Source organism: Pholis gunnellus (assembly GCF_910591455.1).
Source record: "Pholis gunnellus genome assembly, chromosome: 17".
In the NCBI taxonomy this organism is placed as follows: domain Eukaryota; kingdom Metazoa; phylum Chordata; class Actinopteri; order Perciformes; family Pholidae; genus Pholis; species Pholis gunnellus.
In genome coordinates this window covers 11,347,687-11,371,631 of record NC_136544.1, presented here as the reverse complement: position 1 = coordinate 11,371,631, position 23,945 = coordinate 11,347,687, and the positions used below count along the sequence as shown (strand labels likewise).

The 23,945-nt window shown below is 38.2% G+C and overlaps 5 protein-coding genes across 12 annotated transcripts; 2 read left to right on the top strand and 3 right to left on the bottom strand.

Moving 5' to 3' along the window:
* The first annotated feature begins 24 nt into the window (after positions 1–24).
* LOC306710024 (immunoglobulin lambda-1 light chain-like) lies at positions 25–3,557 on the top strand. Of its 2 annotated transcripts, none has more exons than XM_079178393.1 (4): positions 25–135; positions 228–554; positions 2,174–2,203; positions 3,032–3,557. In XM_079178393.1, exons 1-4 carry the CDS (start codon positions 96–98, stop codon positions 3,358–3,360), a joined length of 726 nt encoding a protein of 241 aa, XP_079034519.1. In that variant the 5' UTR covers positions 25–95; the 3' UTR covers positions 3,361–3,557. The 2 variants fall into 2 exon arrangements, with proteins under 2 accessions (XP_079034519.1, XP_079034518.1); XM_079178392.1 differs by lacking the exons at positions 25–135; positions 228–554 and adding exons at positions 1,348–1,442; positions 1,530–1,858 and having other exon boundaries at positions 2,173–2,203.
* An 866-nt stretch (positions 3,558–4,423) lies between these two features.
* Positions 4,424–9,547, top strand: LOC306708855 (immunoglobulin lambda-1 light chain-like). 4 transcript variants are annotated; one of them, XM_079176811.1, is made up of 4 exons: positions 4,424–4,522; positions 4,615–4,941; positions 8,181–8,210; positions 9,038–9,547. In XM_079176811.1, exons 1-4 carry the CDS (start codon positions 4,483–4,485, stop codon positions 9,373–9,375), a joined length of 735 nt encoding a protein of 244 aa, XP_079032937.1. In that variant the 5' UTR covers positions 4,424–4,482; the 3' UTR covers positions 9,376–9,547. The 4 variants fall into 4 exon arrangements, 2 of the variants coding, with proteins under 2 accessions (XP_079032937.1, XP_079032936.1); XM_079176810.1 differs by lacking the exons at positions 4,424–4,522; positions 4,615–4,941 and adding exons at positions 7,356–7,449; positions 7,537–7,866; XR_013767459.1 differs by lacking the exons at positions 4,424–4,522; positions 4,615–4,941 and adding exons at positions 7,383–7,449; positions 7,537–7,601 and having other exon boundaries at positions 8,100–8,210; positions 9,038–9,151.
* Positions 9,548–10,430: 883 nt separating this feature from the next.
* On the bottom strand, positions 10,431–12,122 carry LOC306709228 (immunoglobulin lambda-1 light chain-like; the record flags this gene model as incomplete). The annotated part of the gene is made up of 3 exons (XM_079177295.1): positions 12,024–12,122; positions 11,613–11,931; positions 10,431–10,785 (listed from the first exon to the last, which is right to left on the bottom strand). Exons 1-3 carry the CDS (start codon positions 12,061–12,063, stop codon positions 10,431–10,433), a joined length of 714 nt encoding a protein of 237 aa, XP_079033421.1. The 5' UTR covers positions 12,064–12,122.
* Positions 12,123–12,986: 864 nt separating this feature from the next.
* Positions 12,987–20,062, bottom strand: LOC306709865 (immunoglobulin lambda-1 light chain-like). 4 transcript variants are annotated; one of them, XM_079178175.1, is made up of 4 exons: positions 20,008–20,062; positions 16,515–16,837; positions 14,299–14,332; positions 12,987–13,512 (listed from the first exon to the last, which is right to left on the bottom strand). In XM_079178175.1, exons 1-4 carry the CDS (start codon positions 20,045–20,047, stop codon positions 13,184–13,186), a joined length of 726 nt encoding a protein of 241 aa, XP_079034301.1. In that variant the 5' UTR covers positions 20,048–20,062; the 3' UTR covers positions 12,987–13,183. The 4 variants fall into 4 exon arrangements, 3 of the variants coding, with proteins under 3 accessions (XP_079034301.1, XP_079034300.1, XP_079034299.1); XM_079178174.1 differs by lacking the exon at positions 20,008–20,062 and adding an exon at positions 16,930–16,992; XM_079178173.1 differs by lacking the exons at positions 16,515–16,837; positions 20,008–20,062 and adding exons at positions 14,647–14,972; positions 15,059–15,151.
* Positions 17,895–21,856, bottom strand: LOC306709866 (immunoglobulin lambda-1 light chain-like). The gene is made up of 4 exons (XM_079178176.1): positions 21,748–21,856; positions 21,333–21,655; positions 19,248–19,281; positions 17,895–18,420 (listed from the first exon to the last, which is right to left on the bottom strand). The coding sequence occupies exons 1-4, from the start codon at positions 21,785–21,787 to the stop codon at positions 18,092–18,094; spliced, it is 726 nt and encodes a 241-aa protein (XP_079034302.1). The 5' UTR covers positions 21,788–21,856; the 3' UTR covers positions 17,895–18,091.
* Positions 21,857–23,945: the final 2,089 nt, after the last annotated feature.

Sequence of the window (23,945 nt, the reverse complement as noted above, 5' to 3'; positions counted from 1 at the left end):
CAGCACCTCCTCTCCTCATCCTCCAAACACTCTAATCTGTCAGCAGTAAGCTCACTTTCCAAGTCACAAGGCCATTCTCAGCACACACTGACAACATGCTGGGGACCCTCTGCACTCTCATCACTGCTCTCACATGTGAGGAGGCTGACTTACTGCTGCTTTGAGCTCATGTTGGATTCATCGGTCTGTGTGTTTCTCTTGACTTCATGTCATCTTGTTGTTTCCAGGTGTGAGTGGTGTGACGGTGGTGACACAGAAGTCTGTCATGACGGTGAGGAGAGGAGAGACAGCCACCATGGACTGTAACCTGGGGACGGTTACTAACAGTGAGGCTCGCTGGTACAAACAGATTCCTGGAGGAGTTCCTCAGTTTGTTTTATATTTTCATCGCAGCTCAAGCTCTCCAACCTACGGCTCTGGTTTCTCCTCTCCAAAGTTCACATCTACTCATCAGTCAACAACAGATTATCGTTTGATCATAAACAACATAGAGGAGGGAGACTCAGCAGTCTATTACTGTCAAACATGGGACAGCTCTGTTAATCAGGTCGTATCACAGTGATTTACACTGTGACAAAAACCTCTTCACTCAATACTTCTGCTTTTTGAGACTCTGACACATCTTGACTGCAGTGAAGCCATCAGTCAATGCTTTCTGCAACTTCCCCTCATATGTATTAAACATATATTTTCAAACGTACTAGTTTTCTATTATATATGCAGAATGTTCACACAAGTAAAGTAAAGTCATGATCTTTTACATTGTTGAAAAACAATAATTATTCACAGTAAATATTAGTGTCTCTCTGCTCATCACACGTATTTCAAATTGTAAGAAGTTTGCAATAACTTCGTATTTAATGATCTCAATGCATTTTTCCTTCTGGAGAGAAATCCTCTGGTGTCCATTTATATCTTTATACTGTAGTGTGATTGCTTGTAGCAGATATAATACATATTTAATTATTATGAAAAATGTAACGATTATTAAAAACTCAATTATGAATCATAAACCCATAGATTAGTACAAAAAGAATGGTGGTACTCAGCAAACAACGGATTTCTTTGTATGACTAGTTTTAAAGAGAAAACGTGTCTGATAACACTCCTCCATGTGTGCAAGAGAGATCTGCAGACATCCAAAGATAATATGAAGATATTTGATCATGAAAAAAACAATTTATGAAATATCAGATTATTGGTACAAAATGATCTGTTGATAAGACATTAAACCACATACCTGTTTTATATTTGAAGACTGTGTTCGTGGTTTAAGCTCCTCCTCCTCCACGTCTCCTCTCCTCAGTGTCTTTATAAGCTTCAGTGTCTCTTCTCCTCACACTCCAACTCTGCTCACCTCTCAGCTGGACAGTAAGGAACGTTTACACCACACACTGACAACATGCTGGGGATCCTCTGCACTCTCATCACTGCTCTCACATGTAAGATATTCTTCTCATTCATTTTACAGCACATGTTTTCACACAGAAACCTTTCACCTTATTTGTTTTCTCTCTGTGTGTTGACAGATGTTGATGCAGTGATAGTGCTGACTCAGACGCCTGCTGTCCACACAGTTTCTACAGGACAAGAGGTTGTTCTCAACTGCAACATTCAGAGAGATGATGGAAATTATGTCCATTGGTATAAACAGGTTCCTGGTGAAGCTCCTCAGTATGTTGTGAGATTTTACCATTCTCACAGTTCACCAACCTTTGGATCAGGATTCTCCTCAGACCGGTTCAACTCTAAATCCTCATCAAGCATAGAATACCAGTTCATCATAAAGCAGGCAGAGGCAGGAGACTCTGCTCAGTATTACTGTGAGACATGGGATGGCTCTGCTTCTGCAGCTGTACCACAGTGGTTCACACTGTGACAAAAACCTCCATCAGACACTCACTACAGGTTTTTACATTTCTGAGCAAAATAAAAACACTGAAATCAGCAAAACTGGAACAAAACATTGAAGGACATGAAATGAATCAATCTAAAGAGACGAGAGTGTTTGAAACAAGTCCAGCAGTGTTTAGGAATAAGATCAGACTGATGAAGTGAATGAGATGTTGACAGTGAAAGTTGGTCTCAACAGGATGTTTCAGTTCCACTCCCCTCATTAGAGAGTCAGGAGGTTTTTGTACAGCCATGTGTACAAACTGAATCACTGTGGTATTCGGACAAGGAACCAAGCTGATTGTGACAAGTAAGTACTTTTTATCTGATCATAAAACTAGATCTGTTATCTGTTTCTGATGAATATTAAGAGGAAATAATCAATGTAAAATGTGGTAATTATTTAAAATGTTCAATATGTTGTTTGGTGATTTAAATGTAGACTTTTTAACACCTGCTTTGATACCAGGCTTTGAGTTTGAAGGCAAAGGAAAGATCTGCAAATGATCATAATATTTAAAACAAATTTGACAAATACTCAAACGTTCATTGATGACTGAGGATCTTTTTTACAGTCGCACAACATTTATAATATTCTTATTTATTTTAACATTTTAGATCGATATGTGAAATAATTTATTGAAGATTGTTTGGCATCAACACCAAGCTGTTCTTGTAATGTTGATTTATTAATCTTCTAAAGTTTAGGATTCATTCTAATTTTACCTGAATATCATTGTGACTATTTTAGATTAAATTAGTTTCCTTAGGTTTTAACGACATCACAAAAGCAAAGTGACTACTATTAAAGATTCATTTGTCACAGTGATTGAATATACTTTTATTAAAATTTAAATCCCATTTTTTATGACATAGAAAGGGACTTTATGACAATTTCCAGCCTAAAAAAAATCATACAGAATATTTCAAAGTTTTTAATAAATTGTAGATGTTTTTACAAGGATCACTGCTTATATTTAGGTGATGATTACTAAATGTTTTTGCCAATTTAAAATGCTTTAGATCTTCAGCATGTTCGCTATATGTTCAACACAACTAATAAATGAATCTGTGATGTCATGCTTTGTATTCATGATTTGATTCTAGTTCATTAATTAAAGTCCTCCTTGTGTTTCAGGCTCCAGCCTCCCTCCTCCCGTCCTGACTGTCTTCCCTCCGTCCAGTGCTGAGCTCCAGTCCAACAAAGCCTCTCTGGCCTGTCTGTCCAGTCAGTCTTTGCCTTTTGCAGATGTGACCTGGATGTCTGGAGGGAGTCCAGTGAGCAGTGGGATCTCTACCAGCACCGCTGTTAAACAACCTGACCAGACCTTCCACATCAGCAGCTATCTGTCCGTCCAGACGTCAGACTGGAACATGGATAAGGTTTACACATGTAAAGTGTCTTTGGGCTCCCAGACTTCAGAGAAAAACATCAAGAAGTCCGACTGTCCCTCTGAACAACAGTAGAGGAGCAGAATGACCGTTTAACATCTGCTTCTTTACTCTTTGTGCTGTTTGTTCATCACAAGCTTTACATGTTAAATGTGTCTGCATGCTTGTAGTAAATGTTGTGACAGTTAGGTGGAGGTGTTGTATCAGCTTTGCAACGCTGCATATTTCAAGAATCAATCAATAAAAAATAAAGAAAACTTTGAGAACAAAAAGTGTTGAATGTATTTTTACTCATGAGAAGATCATTTAAATGTTGTTTCCTTCAATATATTTGTTTTTCACAATGTTCACTGATAATTTCATTTAGTCCAGCACACATAACAGACTTATTTCTGTTTAATTCTTAGTTGAATATGTACAAAGCTACATCATTATTTGTACTTTATTTGCAATGAAAGCAGAACAGAGAGATTTACAGATTAATACATTTCAGCTGTTAGAATATTAGATACAAATCTGATGTGAAACTGAGTTTTCATCCTCTATCAGTGAAGCATCACCTCTGTACTCCCCCTTCCTTCCCAGGATGCACCTGCAGGCCTCCTCTTCTCATTTATAGCTCCATGTAAATGAAGAGGTCAAGTGTCAGCTCTCTGTAAAATAAGAGGGAACTGTCTCTGACTGGAAACACACTTGTGTTTTTTATCAAGTAACATTTTGTCAATCACAGACAGTTTACCTCTTATTGTGAATAATGATGATGCGTGCAGAGCCAAAGGTTATATCCTGCAGTAAATATATATATTCATTAAAAACTTGTCAGCCAAATGATTCACAATGATTCAAACTTTCATCAATGAATCTCATCCATAAGAAATTGAAAAATAAATTATATTAATTCTGGAAGTTTTTTTGTCATCATGACATTATTGCTTTTTGTTAACTTAAGTTTTCATCTACACTGATAATAATGGATGAATTAAAGACATTTCCTTCCACAGAAGATAAAAGACCAACACATGTGAGAAATCATGCAGATTTAATTAAAGCTCCTCCTCCTGTCAGTCACTCTCAGTTTCAGCGTTGTAATAAATTGCTCCTCCAGCACCTCCTCTCCTCATCCTCCAAACCCTCTAATCTGTCAGCAGTAAGCTCACTTTCCAAGTCACAAGGCCATTCTCAGCACACACTGACAACATGCTGGGGACCCTCTGCACTCTCATCACTGCTCTCACATGTGAGGAGGCTGACTTACTGCTGCTTTGAGCTCATGTTGGATTCATCGGTCTGTGTGTTTCTTTTGACTTCATGTCATCTTGTTGTTTCCAGGTGTGAGTGGTGTGACGGTGGTGACACAGAAGCCTGTTGTGACGGTGAGGAGAGGAGAGACAGCCACCATGGACTGTAACCTGGGGACGGTTACTAACAGTCATGCTTTCTGGTATAAACAGATTCCTGGAGGAGTTCCTCAGTTTGTATTAAGGTTTCATCGCAGCGACAGCTCTCCAACCTACGGCTCTGGTTTCTCCTCTCCGAAGTTCACATCTACTCATCAGTCAACAACAGATTATCGTTTGATCATAAACAACATAGAGGAGGGAGACTCAGCAGTCTATTACTGTAATATATGGGACGACTCTGTTAAACAGTACGTATCACAGTGATTTACACTGTGACAAAAACCTCTTCACTCAATACTTCTGCTTTTTGAGAGACTGGTGTATTTATTGCTGTGAGTAAAGCTATCATGGGAAATGATGCCTCTGACATTTTCCCATGCACATGTAAACTTTTTAATTTGTAATATCTTATAATTGTTGTTGCTCATGTTAAGGACAAAGCCACACCTGAGGCAAGGACTCAAAAGTACAACTCAAGACCAGAACAGTTATAAAAACACACAGTCTTTACTGGCAGAGGTCTGGTACACAGATAGGATGTCTGTATGGAGTCAAAAACCAGGTAATCAAGATCACAGGGATAAATTGCTGGAATATTCAACACAGCGACACGGAGGGACTGAGACAAACTGGCACAGAGGAAAGGGAGCACACAGACTAAATACTCAAGGGAGGAGGAGGGGTAATTGGGAACAGGTGAGCTGATGAGGGCAGGGAAAGGTAATCACGCTGACGGGAAACACACAAGTGCAGGAAGTGAAGTTATCTGAAACGAGAGAGAAAAGTGACTGAAAAAAATAAAACTGGAACCTCAAAAAATGAAATGAATGTAAAAACAAAGAGAACATAACTTAATGAACTTGACGAGATGTTTCAGATCAAACTCTCCAAAAATGTGATTTATTATTTCAATGTTGTGAAAGTTGTGATTTATGATTTTAGTTGCTGAAGATGTGTTGGTGGAAGTTACCCAACATGGTTTGGCATACAGCAAATTCAAATAAATATGAAATAAAAGATATCTAATGAAAAACATTACACACTGTTTATTGTGTAACATAATGAAACGACCATTTTTGGAGCAACCTCATGATTTTTATATAATATGAAGATATTTGGTCATGAACAAAATATCAAGAAACATATTGGTACAAAAAGACATTAAACCACATACCAGTTTTTCATTTGAAAACTGTGACATTGTTTAAGCCCCTCCTTCTCCTCTCCTCAGTGTCTTTATAAGCTTCAGTGTCTCTTCTCCTCACACTCCAACTCTGCTCACCTCTCAGCTGGACAGTAAGGAACGTTTACACCACACACTGACAACATGCTGGGGATCCTCTGCACTCTCATCACTGCTCTCACCTGCTGCTCCTTCTTCGTCGGCGGGGAGGGTGGCTGCTGCTGCTGCTGTCACATACGCTGGTGGAGGTGTGCGCGGCGCGTGCGGATCGGGGAGGAGCTCCGCCTTGCGCGATACAACGGATATTTGTAAATTGTCCGACTTTTACATTTTTACTTAAAGCGGGGCTTTCAAACAGTCCGTCTCGGCGTTAAATGGGTCGACGAGGAACGTAATCTGTGGCCGCACATGCGCGTTTGACGAAAATACCGTATTTAACTCAAGCGAAGCGAACACGAACATTAAAAAAACACAAATACAAACTTCGATATGAACGTAAGAGCCGCATGAAACCGGGCAAAGAGCCGCATGCGGCTCGCGAGCCGCGGGTTGGCCACCCCTGATCTAGCAGATGAAAGATGCAAGAAAGCTTTATCATATTTATATCATGACTTGCAAATGAAACAAAAAAGAATAAAACAAACTTTTTTCACCCCCAGGGTTATTAATAGTGATGTAAAGGACATCAACAGGCCTCCAAAGACAACTGGAATAACAACAAAACAAAAAAAGTGAAACAAACTGATTTGTGGATATGATGCAAAAACACATACCAGTAAATTAATTAATAATTATTTACTAATGAATGAAAACAGTGTTGCTCTTAGCTCCTACTCCTCCACTTCTCCTCTGCTCAGTGTCTTTATAAGCTTCAGTGTGTCCTCTTCAATACAACTCTTTTCACTTCTCAGCTAATAAAACTAGAAAACCCAAAAAATGACATAAATGTGAAAACAAAGAGATCATAACTTATGGAACTTAACAAGGTGTTACAGCTCAAACTCTACAAAAACGTGATTTATTATTTCAATATTGTGAAGGTTGTGATTTTTGATTTCAGTTGCTGCAGATGTGTTAACCAACATGGTTTGACATACAGTAAATACAAATACATATGAAATAAAAGATATCTAATGAAAAACATTACACACTGTTTATTGTGTATAATATAATGAAACCACCATATTTGAAGCAACCACATGTTTTTTTTAAAATTAGTTTTAAAAAGAAAACATGTCATTTAACATTCCTCCATGTACAGGAGGAAAATCTGCAGAGTCCCAAGGATAATATGAAGATATTTAGTCATGAACAAAATATCAAGAAACATCATATTATTGGTACAAAGTTATCTCGGGATAAGACATTAAACCACATACCTGTTTTATATTTGAAAACTGTGTTCATGGTTTAAGCTCCTCCTCCTCCACGTCTCCTCTCCTCAGTGTCTTTATAAGCTTCAGTGTCTCTTCTCCTCACACTCGAACTCTGCTCACCTCTCAGCTGGACAGTAAGGAACGTTTACACCACACACTGACAACATGCTGGGGATCCTCTGCACTCTCATCACTGCTCTCACATGTAAGATATTCTTCTCATTCATTTTACAGCACATGCTTTCACACAGAAACCTTTCACCTTATTTGTTTTCTCTCTGTGTGTTGACAGATGTTGATGCAGTGATAGTGCTGACTCAGACGCCTGCTGTCCACACAGTTTCTACAGGACAAGAGGTTGTTCTCAACTGCAACATTCAGCGATCTGATGGAAATTATGTCTGTTGGTATAAACAGGTTCCTGGTGAAGCTCCTCAGTATGTTCTCAGATTTTACCATTCTCACAGTTCACCAACCTTTGCATCAGGATTCTCCTCAGACCGGTTCAACTCTAAATCCTCATCAAGCATAGAATACCAGTTCATCATAAAGCAGGCAGAGGCAGGAGACTCTGCTCAGTATTACTGTGGGAAATGGGATAGCTCAGCTTCTGCAGCTGTATCACAGTGGTTCACACTGTGACAAAAACCTCCATCAGACACTCACTACAGGTTTTTACGTTTCTGAGTAAAATAAAACCACTAAAATCAGCAAAACTGGAACAAAACATTGAAGGACATTAAATGAATCAATCTAAAGAGACGAGAGTGTTTGAAACAAGTCCAGCAGTGTTTAGGAATAAGATCAGACTGATGAAGTGAATGAGATGTTGACAGTGAAAGTTGGTCTCAACAGGATGTTTCAGTTCCACTCCCCTCATTAGAGAGTCAGGAGGTTTTTGTACAGCCATGTGTACAAACTGAATCACTGTGGTATTCGGACAAGGAACCAAGCTGATTGTGACAAGTAAGTACTTTTTATCTGATCATAAAACTAGATCTGTTATCTGTTTCTGATAAATAATAAGAGGAAATAATCAATGTAAAATTTGGTAATTATTTAAAATGTTCAATATGTTGTTTGGTGATTTAAATTTAGACTTTTTAACACCTGCTTTGATACCAGGCTTTGAGTTTGAAGGCAAAGGAAAGATCTGCAAATGATCATAATATTTAAAACATATTTGACAAAAACTCAAACTTTCATTGATGACTGAGGATCTTTTTACAGTCGCACAACCTTTAAAATAGTCTTATTTATTTTAACATTGTTGATCATTATGTGAAATATTTTATTGAAGATTGTTTGGCATCAACACCAAGCTGTTCTTGTAATGTTGATTTACTAATCTTCTAAAGTTTAGGATTAACTTTAACTTCACCTGAATATAAGTGTGGCTATTTTAATTTAAATTAGTTTCCTTTGGTTTTAATGACTTCACAAAATCAAAGTGACTACTATTAATGATTCATTTGTCACATTGATTGAATATACCTTTATTAAAATTGTAATAACATTTTTTTATGACACAGAAAGGAACTTTATGACAGTTTCCAGCCTAAAAAAATCATTCAGAATATTTCAAAGTTTGTAATAAATTGTAGATGTTTTAACAAGGAACACTGCTTATATTTAGGTGATGATTACTAAATGTTTTTGCCAATTTAAAATGCTTCAGTTCTTCAGCATGTTAGCTATATGTTCAACACAACTAGTAAATGAATCTGTGATGTCATGCTTTGTATTCATGATTTGATTCTAGTTCAATAATTAAAGTCCTCCTTGTGTTTCAGGCTCCAGCCTCCCTCCTCCCGTCCTGACTGTCTTCCCTCCGTCCAGTGCTGAGCTCCAGTCCAACAAAGCCTCTCTGGCCTGTCTCGCTGCTCTGCCCAGTCAGTCTAAGGGTTTTGCAGATGTGACCTGGATGTCTGGAGGGAGTCCAGTGAGCAGTGGGATCTCTACCAGCACTGCTGTTAAACAACCTGACCAGACCTTCCACATCAGCAGCTATCTGTCCGTCCAGACGTCAGACTGGAACATGGATAAGGTTTACACATGTAAAGTGTCTTTGGGCTCCCAGACTTCAGAGAAAAACATCAAGAAGTCCGACTGTCCCTCTGAACAACAGTAGAGGAGCAGAATGACCGTTTAACATCTGCTTCTTTACTCTTTGTGGTGTTTGTTCATCACAAGCTTTACATGTAAAATGTGTCTGCATGCTTGTAGTAAATATTGTGACAGTTAGGTGGAGGTGTTGTATCAGCTTTGCAAAAGATAAAATTTATTCAATAAAAAAACATTGTTTGAAACATATTTCTTGTCATTTTGTCCCTGATAATAGCTTTTAAGAAGAAGGTGGTTTGTAGATTACTTTTTGTCTCACTTCAATTTTTAGCTTTATTAAGAAAATTTGCATGCAAAATTTGTCATAAAATATTAATTTTATTCAAGAAAATTACTTGTTGCGCTCTAAAGCCTACCAGACAGCAATATTGAACTAACATGTCTTTATCTAGCTTTAATCGCTTGCAATCAAATAGAATAGCTACTACACCCTCTCTTTCTTCCCAGGATGCACCTGTCGGCCTCCTCTCCTTATTTATAGCTCCATGTAAATGAAGAGTCCTGTCTGTTCCAATGCGACTTATTTTGTGACCTCACCTAAACTTTACGATCTCATCCTTAAAACATGTGTTTATTTTCAGTGACCACCACTGAACATGAGTTATGTAACATAATCATGAAATGTTGGATTGTTAGTGGGTTTGTTTTAAAAACATAAGTCAACATTCAGTTATTATGAGAGATACTATTATAGTCTTTCAAACAAAGTTGTCCCAATTTTTACAGCTTAGTTTGTGTGCTGCGTGTGTCAGACTTTGCTCTATAAATAAGAAGCTGACAAAGGAAACCAGAACCATAAATGCACTTGAACTGGGGACTCCTGCAGCGACCAATATGATAATATGCTGTTACAGATGTTACAGATTCACCAAATCAGATTTCCTTTCACTTCAGAGAAAACAAGTAAAAGCAGCATTTCTCTCATAAAATGCTTTTTTTTAAACAATCCATGCACAATACAGTAAAGCTCAATAATTTCCACCAACTATCACAATTTCTAATTTCTAAAAGTTATGATGGTGAAACAGCACTATGAAAGATCGAGATAAATCTAATCATCTATTATATGCGGCAGTCAGACATTGTCACGTTTTTCTCTGACGTCTGTGAGCCCAAAGACACTTTACACGTGAAAACCCATTGTGAGGGTTTAATGGTCAAGTAGCTGCTGATTTGGAAAGTCTGGTCCGACATCTGAACAGCGGTGCTGGTAGAGATCCCACTGCTCACTGGACACCCATCACCCAACCAGGTAACGTCTGCAAAACCCTTGGACTGACTGGGCAGAGCAGCGAGACAGGCCAGAGAGGCTTTGTTGGACTGGAGCTCAGCGCTGGACGGAGGGAAGACAGTCAGGACGGGAGGAGGGAGGCTGGAGCCTGAAGCACAGGTGTGTGTGTTCACAATTTCAATGTAACTTGATTAAAACACTGGCCATATCTCACAATGAAAGACAACTAGACAGAGGCAATATGGCACGATTACATGTTATCAGAAAATGCTATTTCCACAACATCTTTCCCATTAAACATGGTTGAATATTGCATATTGTGTTTACAATATTGCCATGTGTAGAAACACAAAATGTCAGAGAAAAATGAGATGACTTGAGTCAAGAAAAATATATATATACATATATATTAATTAGAATGCTTACATTTGACTCTGGCTTCGAAAAACATTGAAAGCTGATATATTTGAGAGACAAATACATATAATTATTTACTATACTTAATTTATTTATCAACAGAATCGTATACATTAGCACCACAGTATTGTATAATTTGTAATGTAATTAAGCTTCAAAAAATGTAACTGCATTGGTTGGTTGTACGATGTTAAAAAAAGAAAAGGAAATAGTTAGAGAGCAATTCATTTCATCATTGAACATTATAGGATGTAGTTACAAAAAAAAAAATCAAATCTATCCTGTTTTATGATCAGATAAGTTGAGAGTTGAGACCAACTTTCACTGTCAACATCTCATTCACTTCAACAGTCTGATCTTATTCCTAAACACTGCTGAATAGAAATATCTCCTTTACTTGTTACACATGCTTGATATTAAAGATAGAGCAATAATCAAACAATGATATGACAAGGCCCATGGATAAGAACAACAACAAGGTGAAAATATTACAGAATATTATAGATGACTCTGATATTTGAAAGGGGACAGAATGCAGAAGTGATTGTGTTGAGTGAAGAGGTTTTTGTCACAGTGTAAATCACTGTGATACCCACTGTTTAACAGAGCCGTCCCATGTTTTACAGTAATAGACTGCTGAGTCTCCCTCCTCCACGTTGTTTATGATCAAACAATAATCCTTATCATTCAGATAATTAGATGTGTGTTTCGGAGAGGAGAAACCAGAACCATAAGTTACAGACCACCACTGACGATAGTAAATCAGCACAAACTGAGGAACTCCTCCAGGAATCTGTTTGTACCAGCGAGCACCACTCTCAGTAACCGTCCGCAGGTTACAGTCCATGGTGGCTGTCTCTCCTCTCCTCACCGTCACAACAGGCTTCTGTGTCACCACCGTCACACCACTCACACCTGGAAACAACAAGATGACATGAAGTCAAGAGAAACACACAGACCGATGAATCCAACATGAGCTCAAAGCAGCAGTAAGTCAGCCTCCTCACATGTGAGAGCAGTGATGAGAGTGCAGAGGGTCCCCAGCATGTTGTCAGTGTGTGCTGAGAATGGCCTTGTGACTTGGAAAGTGAGCTTACTGCTGACAGATTAGAGGGTTTGGAGGATGAGGAGAGGAGGTGCTGGAGGAGCAATTTATTACAACGCTGAAACTGAGAGTGACTGACAGGAGGAGGAGCTCTGCTTCAATCTGCATGATTTCTCACATGTGTTGGTCTTTTATCTTCTGTGGAAGGAAATCTCTTTAATTCATCCATTATTATCAGTGTAGATGAAAACTTATGTTAACAAAACAAAATAATGACATGATGTGAAAAAAACCTGCAGTATGAATGTATTTTATTTCAATTTCTTACGGATGGGATTCATTGATGAAAGTTTATATCATTTTGAATCATTTGGCTGACAAGTTTTTAATAAATATATATATTTACAGCAGGATATCATTTTTGGCTCTGTACGCATCAGCATAATTCACAATAAGAAGTAAACTGTCTGTGATTGACAACATTTTACTTGATAAAAAACACAAGTGTGTTTCCAGTCAGAGACAGTTCCCTCTTATTTTACAGAGAGCTGACACTTGACCTCTTCATTTACATGGAGCTATAAATGAGAAGAGGAGGCCTGCAGGTGCATCCTGGGAAGGAAGGGGGAGTACAGAGGTGATGCTTCACTGATAGAGGATGAAAACTCAGTTTCAGATCAGATTTGTATCTAATATTCTCACATCTTCAATGTATTAATCTGTAAATCTCTCTGTTCTGCTTTCATTGCAAATAAAGTACAAATAACGATGTAGCTTTGTTCATATTCAGCTAAGAATTAAACAGAAATAAGTCTGTTATGTGTGCTGGACTAAATGAAATTATCAGTGAACATTGTGAAAAACAAATAAATTGAAGGAAACAACATTTAAATGATCTTCTCATGAGTAAAAATACATTCAACACTTTTTGTTCTCAAAGTTTTCTTTATTTTTTATTGATTGATTCTTGAAATATGCAGCGTTGCAAAGCTGATACAACACCTCCACCTAACTGTCACAACATTTACTACAAGCATGCAGACACATTTAACATGTAAAGCTTGTGATGAACAAACAGCACAAAGAGTAAAGAAGCAGATGTTAAAAGGTCATTCTGCTCCTCTACTGTTGTTCAGAGGGACAGTCGGACTTCTTGATGTTTTTCTCTGAAGTCTGGGAGCCCAAAGACACTTTACATGTGTAAACCTTATCCATGTTCCAGTCTGACGTCTGGACGGACAGATAGCTGCTGATGTGGAAGGTCTGGTCAGGTTGTTTAACAGCGGTGCTGGTAGAGATCCCACTGCTCACTGGACTCCCTCCAGACATCCAGGTCACATCTGCAAAAGGCAAAGACTGACTGGACAGACAGGCCAGAGAGGCTTTGTTGGACTGGAGCTCAGCACTGGACGGAGGGAAGACAGTCAGGACGGGAGGAGGGAGGCTGGAGCCTGAAACACAAGGAGGACTTTAATTAATGAACTAGAATCAAATTATTAATAAAAGCATGACATTACAGATTCATTTACTAGTTGTGTTGAACATATAGCAAACCTGCTGAAGAACTGAAGCATTTTAAATTGGCAAAAACATTTAGTAATCATCACCTAAATATGAGCAGTGATCCTTGTTAAAACATCTACAATTTATTACAAACTTTGAAATTTTCTGTGTGATTAAGCCGGAAATTGTACAAAATTGTATTTAAATTCGAATAAAATGATTTGAAATCACAGTGACAAATTAAGCTTCATTGCTTTTGTGAAGTCGTTAACACAAAAGGAATCAAATTTAATATTAAATAGTCACAATGATATTCAGGTAAAGTTAAAGTTAACCCTAAACTTTAGAAGATTAGTAAATCAACATTACAAGAGCAGCTTGGTGTTGATGCCAAACAATCTTCAATAAAATATTTCACATAATGATCTACAATGTTAAAATAAATAAGAATATTATAAATGTTGTGCGACTGTAAAAAAGATCGTCAGTCATCAATGAACGTTTGAGTATTTGTCAAATATGTTTTAAATATTATGATCATTTGCAGATCTTTCCTTTGCCTTCAAACTCAAAGCCTGGTATCAAAGCAGGTGTTAAAAAGTCTACATTTAAATCACCAAACAACATATTGAACATTTTAAATAATTACCACATTTTACATTGATTATTTCCTCTTAATATTCATCAGAAACAGATAACAGATCTAGTTTTATGATCAGATAAAAAGTACTTACTTGTCACAATCAGCTTGGTTCCTTGTCCGAATACCACAGTGATTCAGTTTGTACACATGGCTGTACAAAAACCTCCTGACTCTCTAATGAGGGGAGTGGAACTGAAACATCCTGTTGAGACCAACTTTCACTGTCAACATCTCATTCACTTCATCAGTCTGATCTTATTCCTAAACACTGCTGGACTTGTTTCAAACACTCTCGTCTCTTTAGATTGATTCATTTAATGTCCTTCAATGTTTTGTTCCAGTTTTGCTGATTTCAGTGGTTTTATTTTGCTCAGAAATGTAAAATCCTGTAGTGAGTGTCTGATGGAGGTTTTTGTCACAGTGTGAACCACTGTGATACAGCTGCAGTAGCAGAGTCATCCCATGTCTGACAGTAATACTGAGCAGAGTCTCCTGCCTCTGCCTGCTTTATGATGAACTGGTATTCTATGCTTGATGAGGATTTAGAGTTGAACCGGTCTGAGGAGAATCCTGATGCAAAAATTGGTGAACTCTCAGTATGGTGAAAACTCAGAACATACTGAGGAGCTTCACCAGGAACCTGTTTATACCAATTGACATAATTTCCATCATATCTCTGAATGTTGCAGTTGAGAACAACCTCTTGTCCTGTAGAAACTGTGTGGACAGCAGGCGTCTGAGTCAGCACTATCACTGCATCAACATCTGTCAACACACAGAGAGAAACAAATAAGGTGAAAGGTTTCTGTGTGAAAACATGTGCTGTAAAATGAATGAGAAGAATATCTTACATGTGAGAGCAGTGATGAGAGTGCAGAGGATCCCCAGCATGTTGTCAGTGTGTGGTGTAAACGTTCCTTACTGTCCAGCTGAGAGGTGAGCAGAGTTGGAGTGTGAGGAGAAGAGACACTGAAGCTTATAAAGACACTGAGGAGAGGAGACGTGGAGGAGGAGGAGCTTAAACCATGAACACAGTTTTCAAATATAAAACAGGTATGTGGTTTAATGTCTTATCCCGAGATAACTTTGTACCAATAATATGATGTTTCTTGATATTTTGTTCATGACTAAATATCTTCATATTATCCTTGGGACTCTGCAGATTTCCCTTCTAGACATGGAGGAATGTTATATGACATGTTTTCTCTTTAAAACTAATTTAAAAAAATCATGTGGTTGCTTCAAATATGGTGGTTTAATTATATTATACACAATAAACAGTGTGTAATGTTTTTCATTAGATATCTTTTATTTCATATGTATTTGTATTTACTGTATGTCAAACCATGTTGGGTAACACATCGGCAGCAACTGAAATCAAAAATCACAACCTTCACAATATTTAAATAATAAATCATGTTTTTGTAGAGTTTGAGCTGTAACACCTTGTTAAGTTCCATAAGTTATGATCTCTTTGTTTTCACATTTATGTCATTTTTTAGGTTTCTAGTTTTATTAGCTGAGAAGTGAAAAGAGTTGAATTGAAGAGGACACACTGAAGCATATAAAGACACTGAGCAGAGGAGAAGTGGAGGAGGAGGAGCTAAGAGCAACACTGTTTTCGTTCATTAGTAAATAATTATTAATTAATTTACCGGTTTGTGTTTTTGCATCATATCCACAAATCGGTTTGTTTCACTTTTTTTATTTTGTTGTTATTCCAGTTGTCTTTGGAGGCCTGCTGATGTTCTTTACATCAGTATTAATAACCCTGGTGGTGCAAAACGTTTGTTGTATTTTTTTTGTTTCATTTGCAAGTCATGATATAAATATGATAAAACTTTCTTGCATCTTTCATCTGCTAGATGAACATTGGGCCTCTTAAGGAAGTGGAAATTGTGCAGTTGGATTACTGTTTAGTGCAAGCCTGAATGCAAAGATATACATTTGCACCAGATGATTTCTCTCCTGAAGGATCATTTATTTAGATCAGCAAATGAGAAGGTATTGCAAACTTTCTATAGTTTGAATCGAGTGTCATGAGTAAAAATAAGACACATTCATATTTACTTTAACAATGATTTTTTGTTCAACAATGTAAGATCACAACTAGTCTTTACTTGTGTGAACATTCTGCATGTATAATAGAAAACTAGTAAGTTTGAAGATATATGTTTCATACATATGAGGGGAAGTTACAGAAAGCATTGACTGATGGCTTCACTCTCTGTCAAGATGTGTCAGAGTCTTAAAAAGCAGAAGTATTGAGTGAAGAGGTTTTTGTCACAGTGTAAATCACTGTGATACGTACTGTGTAACAGAGTTGTCCCATGTTTGACAGTAATAGACTGCTGAGTCTCCCTCCTCTATGTTGTTTATAATCAAACGATAATCTGTTGTTGACTGATGAGTAGATGTGAACTTTGGAGAGGAGAAACCAGAGCCGTAGGTTGGAGAGCTGAGGCTGCGATAAAAATATAAAACAAACTGAGGAACTCCTCCAGGAATCTGTTTGTACCAGAGAGCACGATGGTCAGTAACCGTCCCCAGGTTACAGTCCATGGTGGCTGTCTCTCCTCTCCTCACCGTCACAACAGACTTCTGTGTCACCACCGTCACACCACTCACACCTGGAAACAACAAGATGACATGAAGTCAAGAGAAACACACAGACCGATGAATCCAACATGAGCTCAAAGCAGCAGTAAGTCAGCCTCCTCACATGTGAGAGCAGTGATGAGAGTGCAGAGGGTCCCCAGCATGTTGTCAGTGTGTGCTGAGAATGGCCTTGTGACTTGGAAAGTGAGCTTACTGCTGACAGATTAGAGGTTTTGGAGGATGAGGAGAGGAGGTGCTGGAGGAGCAATTTATTACAACGCTGAAACTGAGAGTGACTGACAGGAGGAGGAGCTTTGCTTCAATCTGCATGATTTCTCACATGTGTTGGTCTTTTATCTTCTGTGGAAGGAAATGTCTTTAATTCATCCATTATTATCAGTGTAGATGAAAACTGAAGTTAACAAAACACGATAATGTCATGATGTCAAAAAAACTTCCAGAATTAATGTAATTTATTTTTCAATTTCTTGTGGATGAGATTCATTGATGAAAGTTTGTATCATACTGAATCATTTAACTGACAAGGTTTTAATGAATATATATATTTACTGCAGGATATAACCTTTGGCTCTACACGCATCATCATTATTCACAATAAGAGGTAAACTGTCTGTGATTGACAAAATGTTACTTGCTAAAAAACACAAGTGTGTTTCCAGTCAGAGACAGTTCCCTCTTATTTTACAGAGAGCTGACACTTGACCTCTTCATTTGCATGGAGCTATAAATGAGAAGAGGAGGCCTGCAGGTGCATCCTGGGAAGGAAGGGGGAGTACAGAGGTGATGCTTCACTGATAGAGGATGAAAACTCAGTTTCAGATCAGATTTGTATCTAATATTCTCACATCTTCAATGTATTAATCTGTAAATCTCTCTGTTCTGCTTTCATTGCAAATAAAGTACAAATAACGATGTAGCTTTGTACATATTCAACTAAGAATTAAACAGAAATAAGTCTGTTATGTGTGCTGGACTAAATGTAATTATCAGTGAACATTGTGAAAAACAAATATATTGAAGGAAACAACATTTAAATGATCTTCTCATGAGTAAAAATACATTCAACACTTTTTGTTCTCAAAGTTTTCTTTATTTTTTATTGATTGATTCTTGAAATATGCAGCGTTGCAAAGCTGATACAACACCTCCACCTAACTGTCACAACATTTACTACAAGCATGCAGACACATTTAACATGTAAAGCTTGTGATGAACAAACAGCACAAAGAGTAAAGAAGCAGATGTTAAACGGTCATTCTGCTCCTCTACTGTTGTTCAGAGGGACAGTCGGACTTCTTGATGTTTTTCTCTGAAGTCTGGGAGCCCAAAGACACTTTACATGTGTAAACCTTATCCATGTTCCAGTCTGACGTCTGGACGGACAGATAGCTGCTGATGTGGAAGGTCTGGTCAGGTTGTTTAACAGCGGTGCTGGTAGAGATCCCACTGCTCACTGGACTCCCTCCAGACATCCAGGTCACATCTGCAAAAGGCAAAGACTGACTGGACAGACAGGCCAGAGAGGCTTTGTTGGACTGGAGCTCAGCACTGGACGGAGGGAAGACAGTCAGGACGGGAGGAGGGAGGCTGGAGCCTGAAACACAAGGAGGACTTTAATTAATGAACTAGAATCAAATCATTAATACAAAGCATGACATCACAGATTCATTTATTAGTTGTGTTGAACATATAGCTAACATGCTGAAAAACTGAAGCATTTTAAATTGGCAAAAACATTTAGTAAACATCACCTAAATATAAGCAGTGATCTCTTTTAAAACATCTACAATTTATTACAAACTTTGAAATATTCTGTATGATTTTTTTGGGCTGGAAACTGTCATAAAGTCCCTTTCTGTGTCATAAAAAATGCTATTAAAATTTGAATGAAGGTATATTCAATCACTGTGACAAATGAATATTTAGTAGTAATCACTTTGCTTTTGTGAAGTTATTAAAACCAAAGGAAACTAATTTAAATTAAAATAGCCAAAAAAATATTCAGGTAATATTAGAATGAATCCTAAACTTTAGAAGATTAGTAAATCAACATTACAAGAACAGCTTGGTGTTGATGCCAAACAATCTTCAATAAATTATTTCACATAATGATCTACAATGTTAAAATAAATAAGAATATTTTAAATGTTGTGCGACTGTAAAAAAGATCCTCAGTCATCAATGAACGTTTGAGTATTTGTCAAATATGTTTTAAATATTATGATCATTTGCAGATCTTTCCTTTGCCTTCAAACTCAAAGCCTGGTATCAAAGCAGGTGTTAAAAAGTCTAAATTGAAATCACTAAATAACATATTGAACATTTTAAATAATTAGCAAAATATACATTGATTATTTCCTCTTAATATTTATCAGAAACAGATAACAGATCTAGTTTTATGATCAGATAAAAAGTACTTACTTGTCACAATCAGCTTGGTTCCTTGTCCGAATACCACAGTGATTCAGTTTGTACACATGGCTGTACAAAAACCTCCTGACTCTCTAATGAGGGGAGTGGAACTGAAACATCCTGTTGAGACCAACTTTCACTGTCAACATCTCATTCACTTCATCAGTCTGATCTTATTCCTAAACACTGCTGGACTTGTTTCAAACACTCTCGTCTCTTTAGATTGATTCATTTAATGTCCTTCAATGTTTTGTTCCAGTTTGGCTTATTTTAGTGGTTTTATTTTACTCGGAAATGTAAAAACCTGTAGTGAGTGTCTGATGGAGGTTTTTGTCACAGTGTGAACCACTGTGGTACAGCTGCAGCAGCAGAGTCATCCCATGTCCCACAGTAATACTGAGCAGAGTCTCCTGCCTCTGCCTGCTTTATGATGAACTGGTATTCTATGCTTGATGAGGATTTAGAGTTGAACCGGTCTGAGGAGAATCCTGATCCAAAGGCGAGTGTACTGTGAGAATGGTAAAATCTCAGAACATACTGAGGAGCTTCACCAGGAACCTGTTTATACCAACTGACATAATTGTTATCAGATCGCTGAATGTTGCAGTTGAGAACAACCTCTTGTCCTGTAGAAACTGTGTGGACAGCAGGCGTCTGAGTCAGCACTATCACTGCATCAACATCTGTCAACACACAGAGAGAAACAAATAAGGTGAAAGGTTTCTGTGTGAAAACATGTGCTGTAAAATGAATGAGAAGAATATCTTACATGTGAGAGCAGTGATGAGAGTGCAGAGGATCCCCAGCATGTTGTCAGTGTGTGGTGTAAACGTTCCTTACTGTCCAGCTGAGAGGTGAGCAGAGTTGGAGTGTGAGGAGAAGAGACTCTGAAGCTTATAAAGACACTGAGGAGAGGAGACGTGGAGGAGGAGGAGCTTAAAACATGAACACAGTTTTCACACTCAAATCAACATCATATATGGGTTTCACATCATACACTTCTTCATAAGTTTTTCTGATAAAAAACTACGTGTTCATATTGCTTTTGGAAGGCTGCTAATGTTATTTCAGTATTAAATCCAGTTATTGTGTCACATAAATTGTTTTTTTGTATTTTTCTATTTAGGACTGATCATACAAAAAAGTATTCCTACGTGGGTTCATAGTTTTATGTTAAATGTGACTCCTCGGGTTGTAAAGAAGTTCAGTAAACAGTTCTTTTCTTTCATACATATTTCTTACAATGAGACCTCTAATTCTTTGTGGAAGACGATAAAATGTTGATTCAGTTATTGCATTGATGCGGCTGCTGAAGCTCAGCTCTGAGTAAAACGCCAAGATTTCTAACTTGGGTCAAGCTGGGCATTCACTTTCATTCTTTTCTCCTTGTTGCCATATACAACGATTTCTGTCTTGTCTTTATTTAATTGAAGAACATGTAATTGCATCGAGCAATGTACTTACTCTCAGCATTGATGGAGTGAGTCTGAGGGATCATAGTCACTTGGTGAACAAGCTAAGTGAATCTGAGTGTTGTCTGTAAAGCTGATAAGCTGATAAGCATCGTTATTGTCACGTATGATTTGACCTAAAGGGAGAACATACAGGTTGAAAAATAGGGGCCCGAGAATCAAACCTTGGGGGACTCCATGTCATGGTGATCCGCTGAGATCTATAATCATTCTATCTCCGGTCTGTTACAGTATGTGTAAGCAGTAATATATCATAAGCAGGGTGAAGAGTTTACTTTCATGTATCACCTCAACCTGTTGAATATTATTTTCAGGACAGTGTGATAGATCATAACTTGTGTTTAGGTGGTTTACATTGTGAGTGTGAGCTTATTGTTTGTTTTTGTGTTTAAGTACGTAAACATGGCAAACTGTAAATAATTACCACTTGTAAAGATTTGAGAATTTGTGTGAGAATACAACAAAAGGGTTTAGAAGTTTGAAAATATCAGTTTTTTATATATATATATGTAAATATGTTACAGAAAGCATTGACTGATGTCTTCACTCCCAGTCAAGATGTGTCAAAAAGCAGAAGTATTGAGTGAAGAGGTTTTTGTCACAGTGTAAATCACTGTGATACGTGCTGTTTAACAGAGCTGTCCCATGTATGACAGTAATAGACTGCTGAGTCTCCCTCCTCTATGTTGTTTATGATCAAACGATAATCTGATGTTGACTGATGAGTAGATGTGAACTTTGGAGAGGAGAAACCAGAGCCGTAGGTTGGAGAGCTTGAGCTGTGATGAAAATATAAAACAAACTGAGGAACTCCTCCAGGAATCTGTTTATACCAACGAGCAGCACTGCCAGTAACCGTCCCCAGGTTACAGTCCATGGTGGCTGTCTCTCCTCTCCTCACCGTCACAACAGGCTTCTGTGTCACCACCGTCACACCACTCACACCTGGAAACAACAAGATGACATGAAGTCAAGAGAAACACACAGACCGATGAATCCAACATGAGCTCAAAGCAGCAGTAAGTCAGCCTCCTCACATGTGAGAGCAGTGATGAGAGTGCAGAGGATCCCCAGCATGTTGTCAGTGTGTGCTGAGAATGGCCTTGTGACTTGGAAAGTGAGCTTACTGCTGACAGATTAGAGGGTTTGGAGGATGAGGAGAGGAGGTGCTGGAAGAGCAATTTATTACAACGCTGAAACTGAGAGTGACTGACAGGAGGAGGAGCTTTGCTTTAATCTGCATGATTTCACACAGTTGTGTTATTCGTCAGCATTATTATCAGTGTCGGTGATTTCCCCAACCCCTCCCCAAAAAAAGTGAGGTCAGGATCTGAAAAGATTTCCTACAGTTTTGTAGTAATTCATTTGTGACTTAGTCCTCTCCGTATTCATAGGAATTCACCCAATTTTATATATTTGTAATCTATATATCTCCCTGCTTTTTTTCATAAGTCAAAAGGAGAGTCCCTTTGCTCGATTCAAGCGGTGGCTTTTCCCACATGTACAGCAAAACACACGTAACAAAGCAATTGATAACAATTTACAACATCAGTGTGTTTCCAGTCAAGTGCAGGTTTACAGAGAACTGACTCAACCTCTTAATTTACATGAAGTTAAATAAAGACATGAGGCCTGCAGGTGCATCCTGCAGATGAGAGAGTCGAAAAATGAACCCTGACTTCTGCTGAAATCTACGGTTGCTGTTCTTTTTTTCACGTGTGTGTGTTTTTGTGTACCGTGCCTTTTTTTTAAACGATTCAAACTAAGAGTTGCCTCTGTGCCGTTCTAATAGTAATCCAGTGCTGCTCTCTAGTGTGCATTCAAAAGAACAACAACACCTAACTTTCATTTTTTTATTTTCATCGGCTGTGCAAACCACCCAAAGTAAATCTAATAAATGTGTGAAAGAATAAAAGAAATGTGTGCAAAGAATGTAGTTAATACTATTTGAGTGATTTTATGCAATTTCCTCAATCAATAATTTACATAAATAAATACATTCCCTAAAGTAATAGTAATTGGGAAAAGTTTAATGCAAACAACCAGCAGAGGGCCGATAGGAGCGTGTCCGTGAGGGATGGAATAAAATAGGGAGAGGTGAGGAGGAGGAATTTTAGGTTTTAATGTAACGTAGTAAATGCAACGTTCACTTTGACTGCATTAGTATGAACATTATTTCTGTCTGAAGAATGCTGACATATATATACTCCAACATCTGGTATCTGAGTCTTTTCTTGGGTCAATTTAAATGAATATAGTTTGCACACATCTACTGCCCATCAGAGTACATAGTCAAGTCTCACAGAATCAGCATGATTGACAGCTAAAGCAGCAGTTGCTTGCACTCAAACATGCACATGTACGCATGCAGAATCTAAATGTGCGCATACAAAGCATGTCAAACCATAGTGTTCGAGTCATTTGCTTTTTATCATATTCTAAATGTCCACATTTCCAGGGTTGCCGTGACAGTGAACGCCTGCCTTTCCTCACCTGTCCACTAGTCACCCCGTTCAGTTCCGCCGGTCACCTGACCAGCAGCCACTTTTCTTACGCAGCTGACACCCGGCATGTCTGCTCCGGTAGCCCTCCCACTGATTCTTTGAGATAAAACTTCCAACTGTGCAAACGACTTTTTCTGAAGGCATCATTTGACAGTGACAGAACAATCTGGGCTCAGCTGAATCTTTAACTGCGCTCCAGAGTCTCATCAGAAGCCACCATGCTGTCCCACACGCGCCTGTTTGTGGGCTCGTCTCTCTACGGAGCCTGCAGGTTCAGCTGTGTCTTTTTTCGCCTCCTCTTGTCAGGATAGGATGTGTGATGATGTCTGAGTGCCCATGATTTACTTAAAAACACATAAACACACGACACGCACGCGCGCACGCTCACAAACAGGATTCCTCTGGAAATGGCTGCGTCAAGTCTGACCGAGCAAGCCGGGGCACTAGGTCATTTTCTTTCAAAATAAAAGCCAAACAGTCTTCTGGCACGTAAATATGATTTTATTTTGAAGGCTGAAAGCAGACGTGCGTGTACACTTTATGTCGCTTCACACTGGTGCAAGATGTCGCTCATTCTTTCTGTACCGAGGCTGAAACCTAAATGCGCATCGCTGACCGACGCATCTTTTAAAAAAAGGGACCAGCTGCGCTCCCCTAAAAATGGCATGTGACATGTAGCGCGGGACAAGGAGCAACCAGAGGTTTATTCTGGAAGGAACATTAATGGGAAA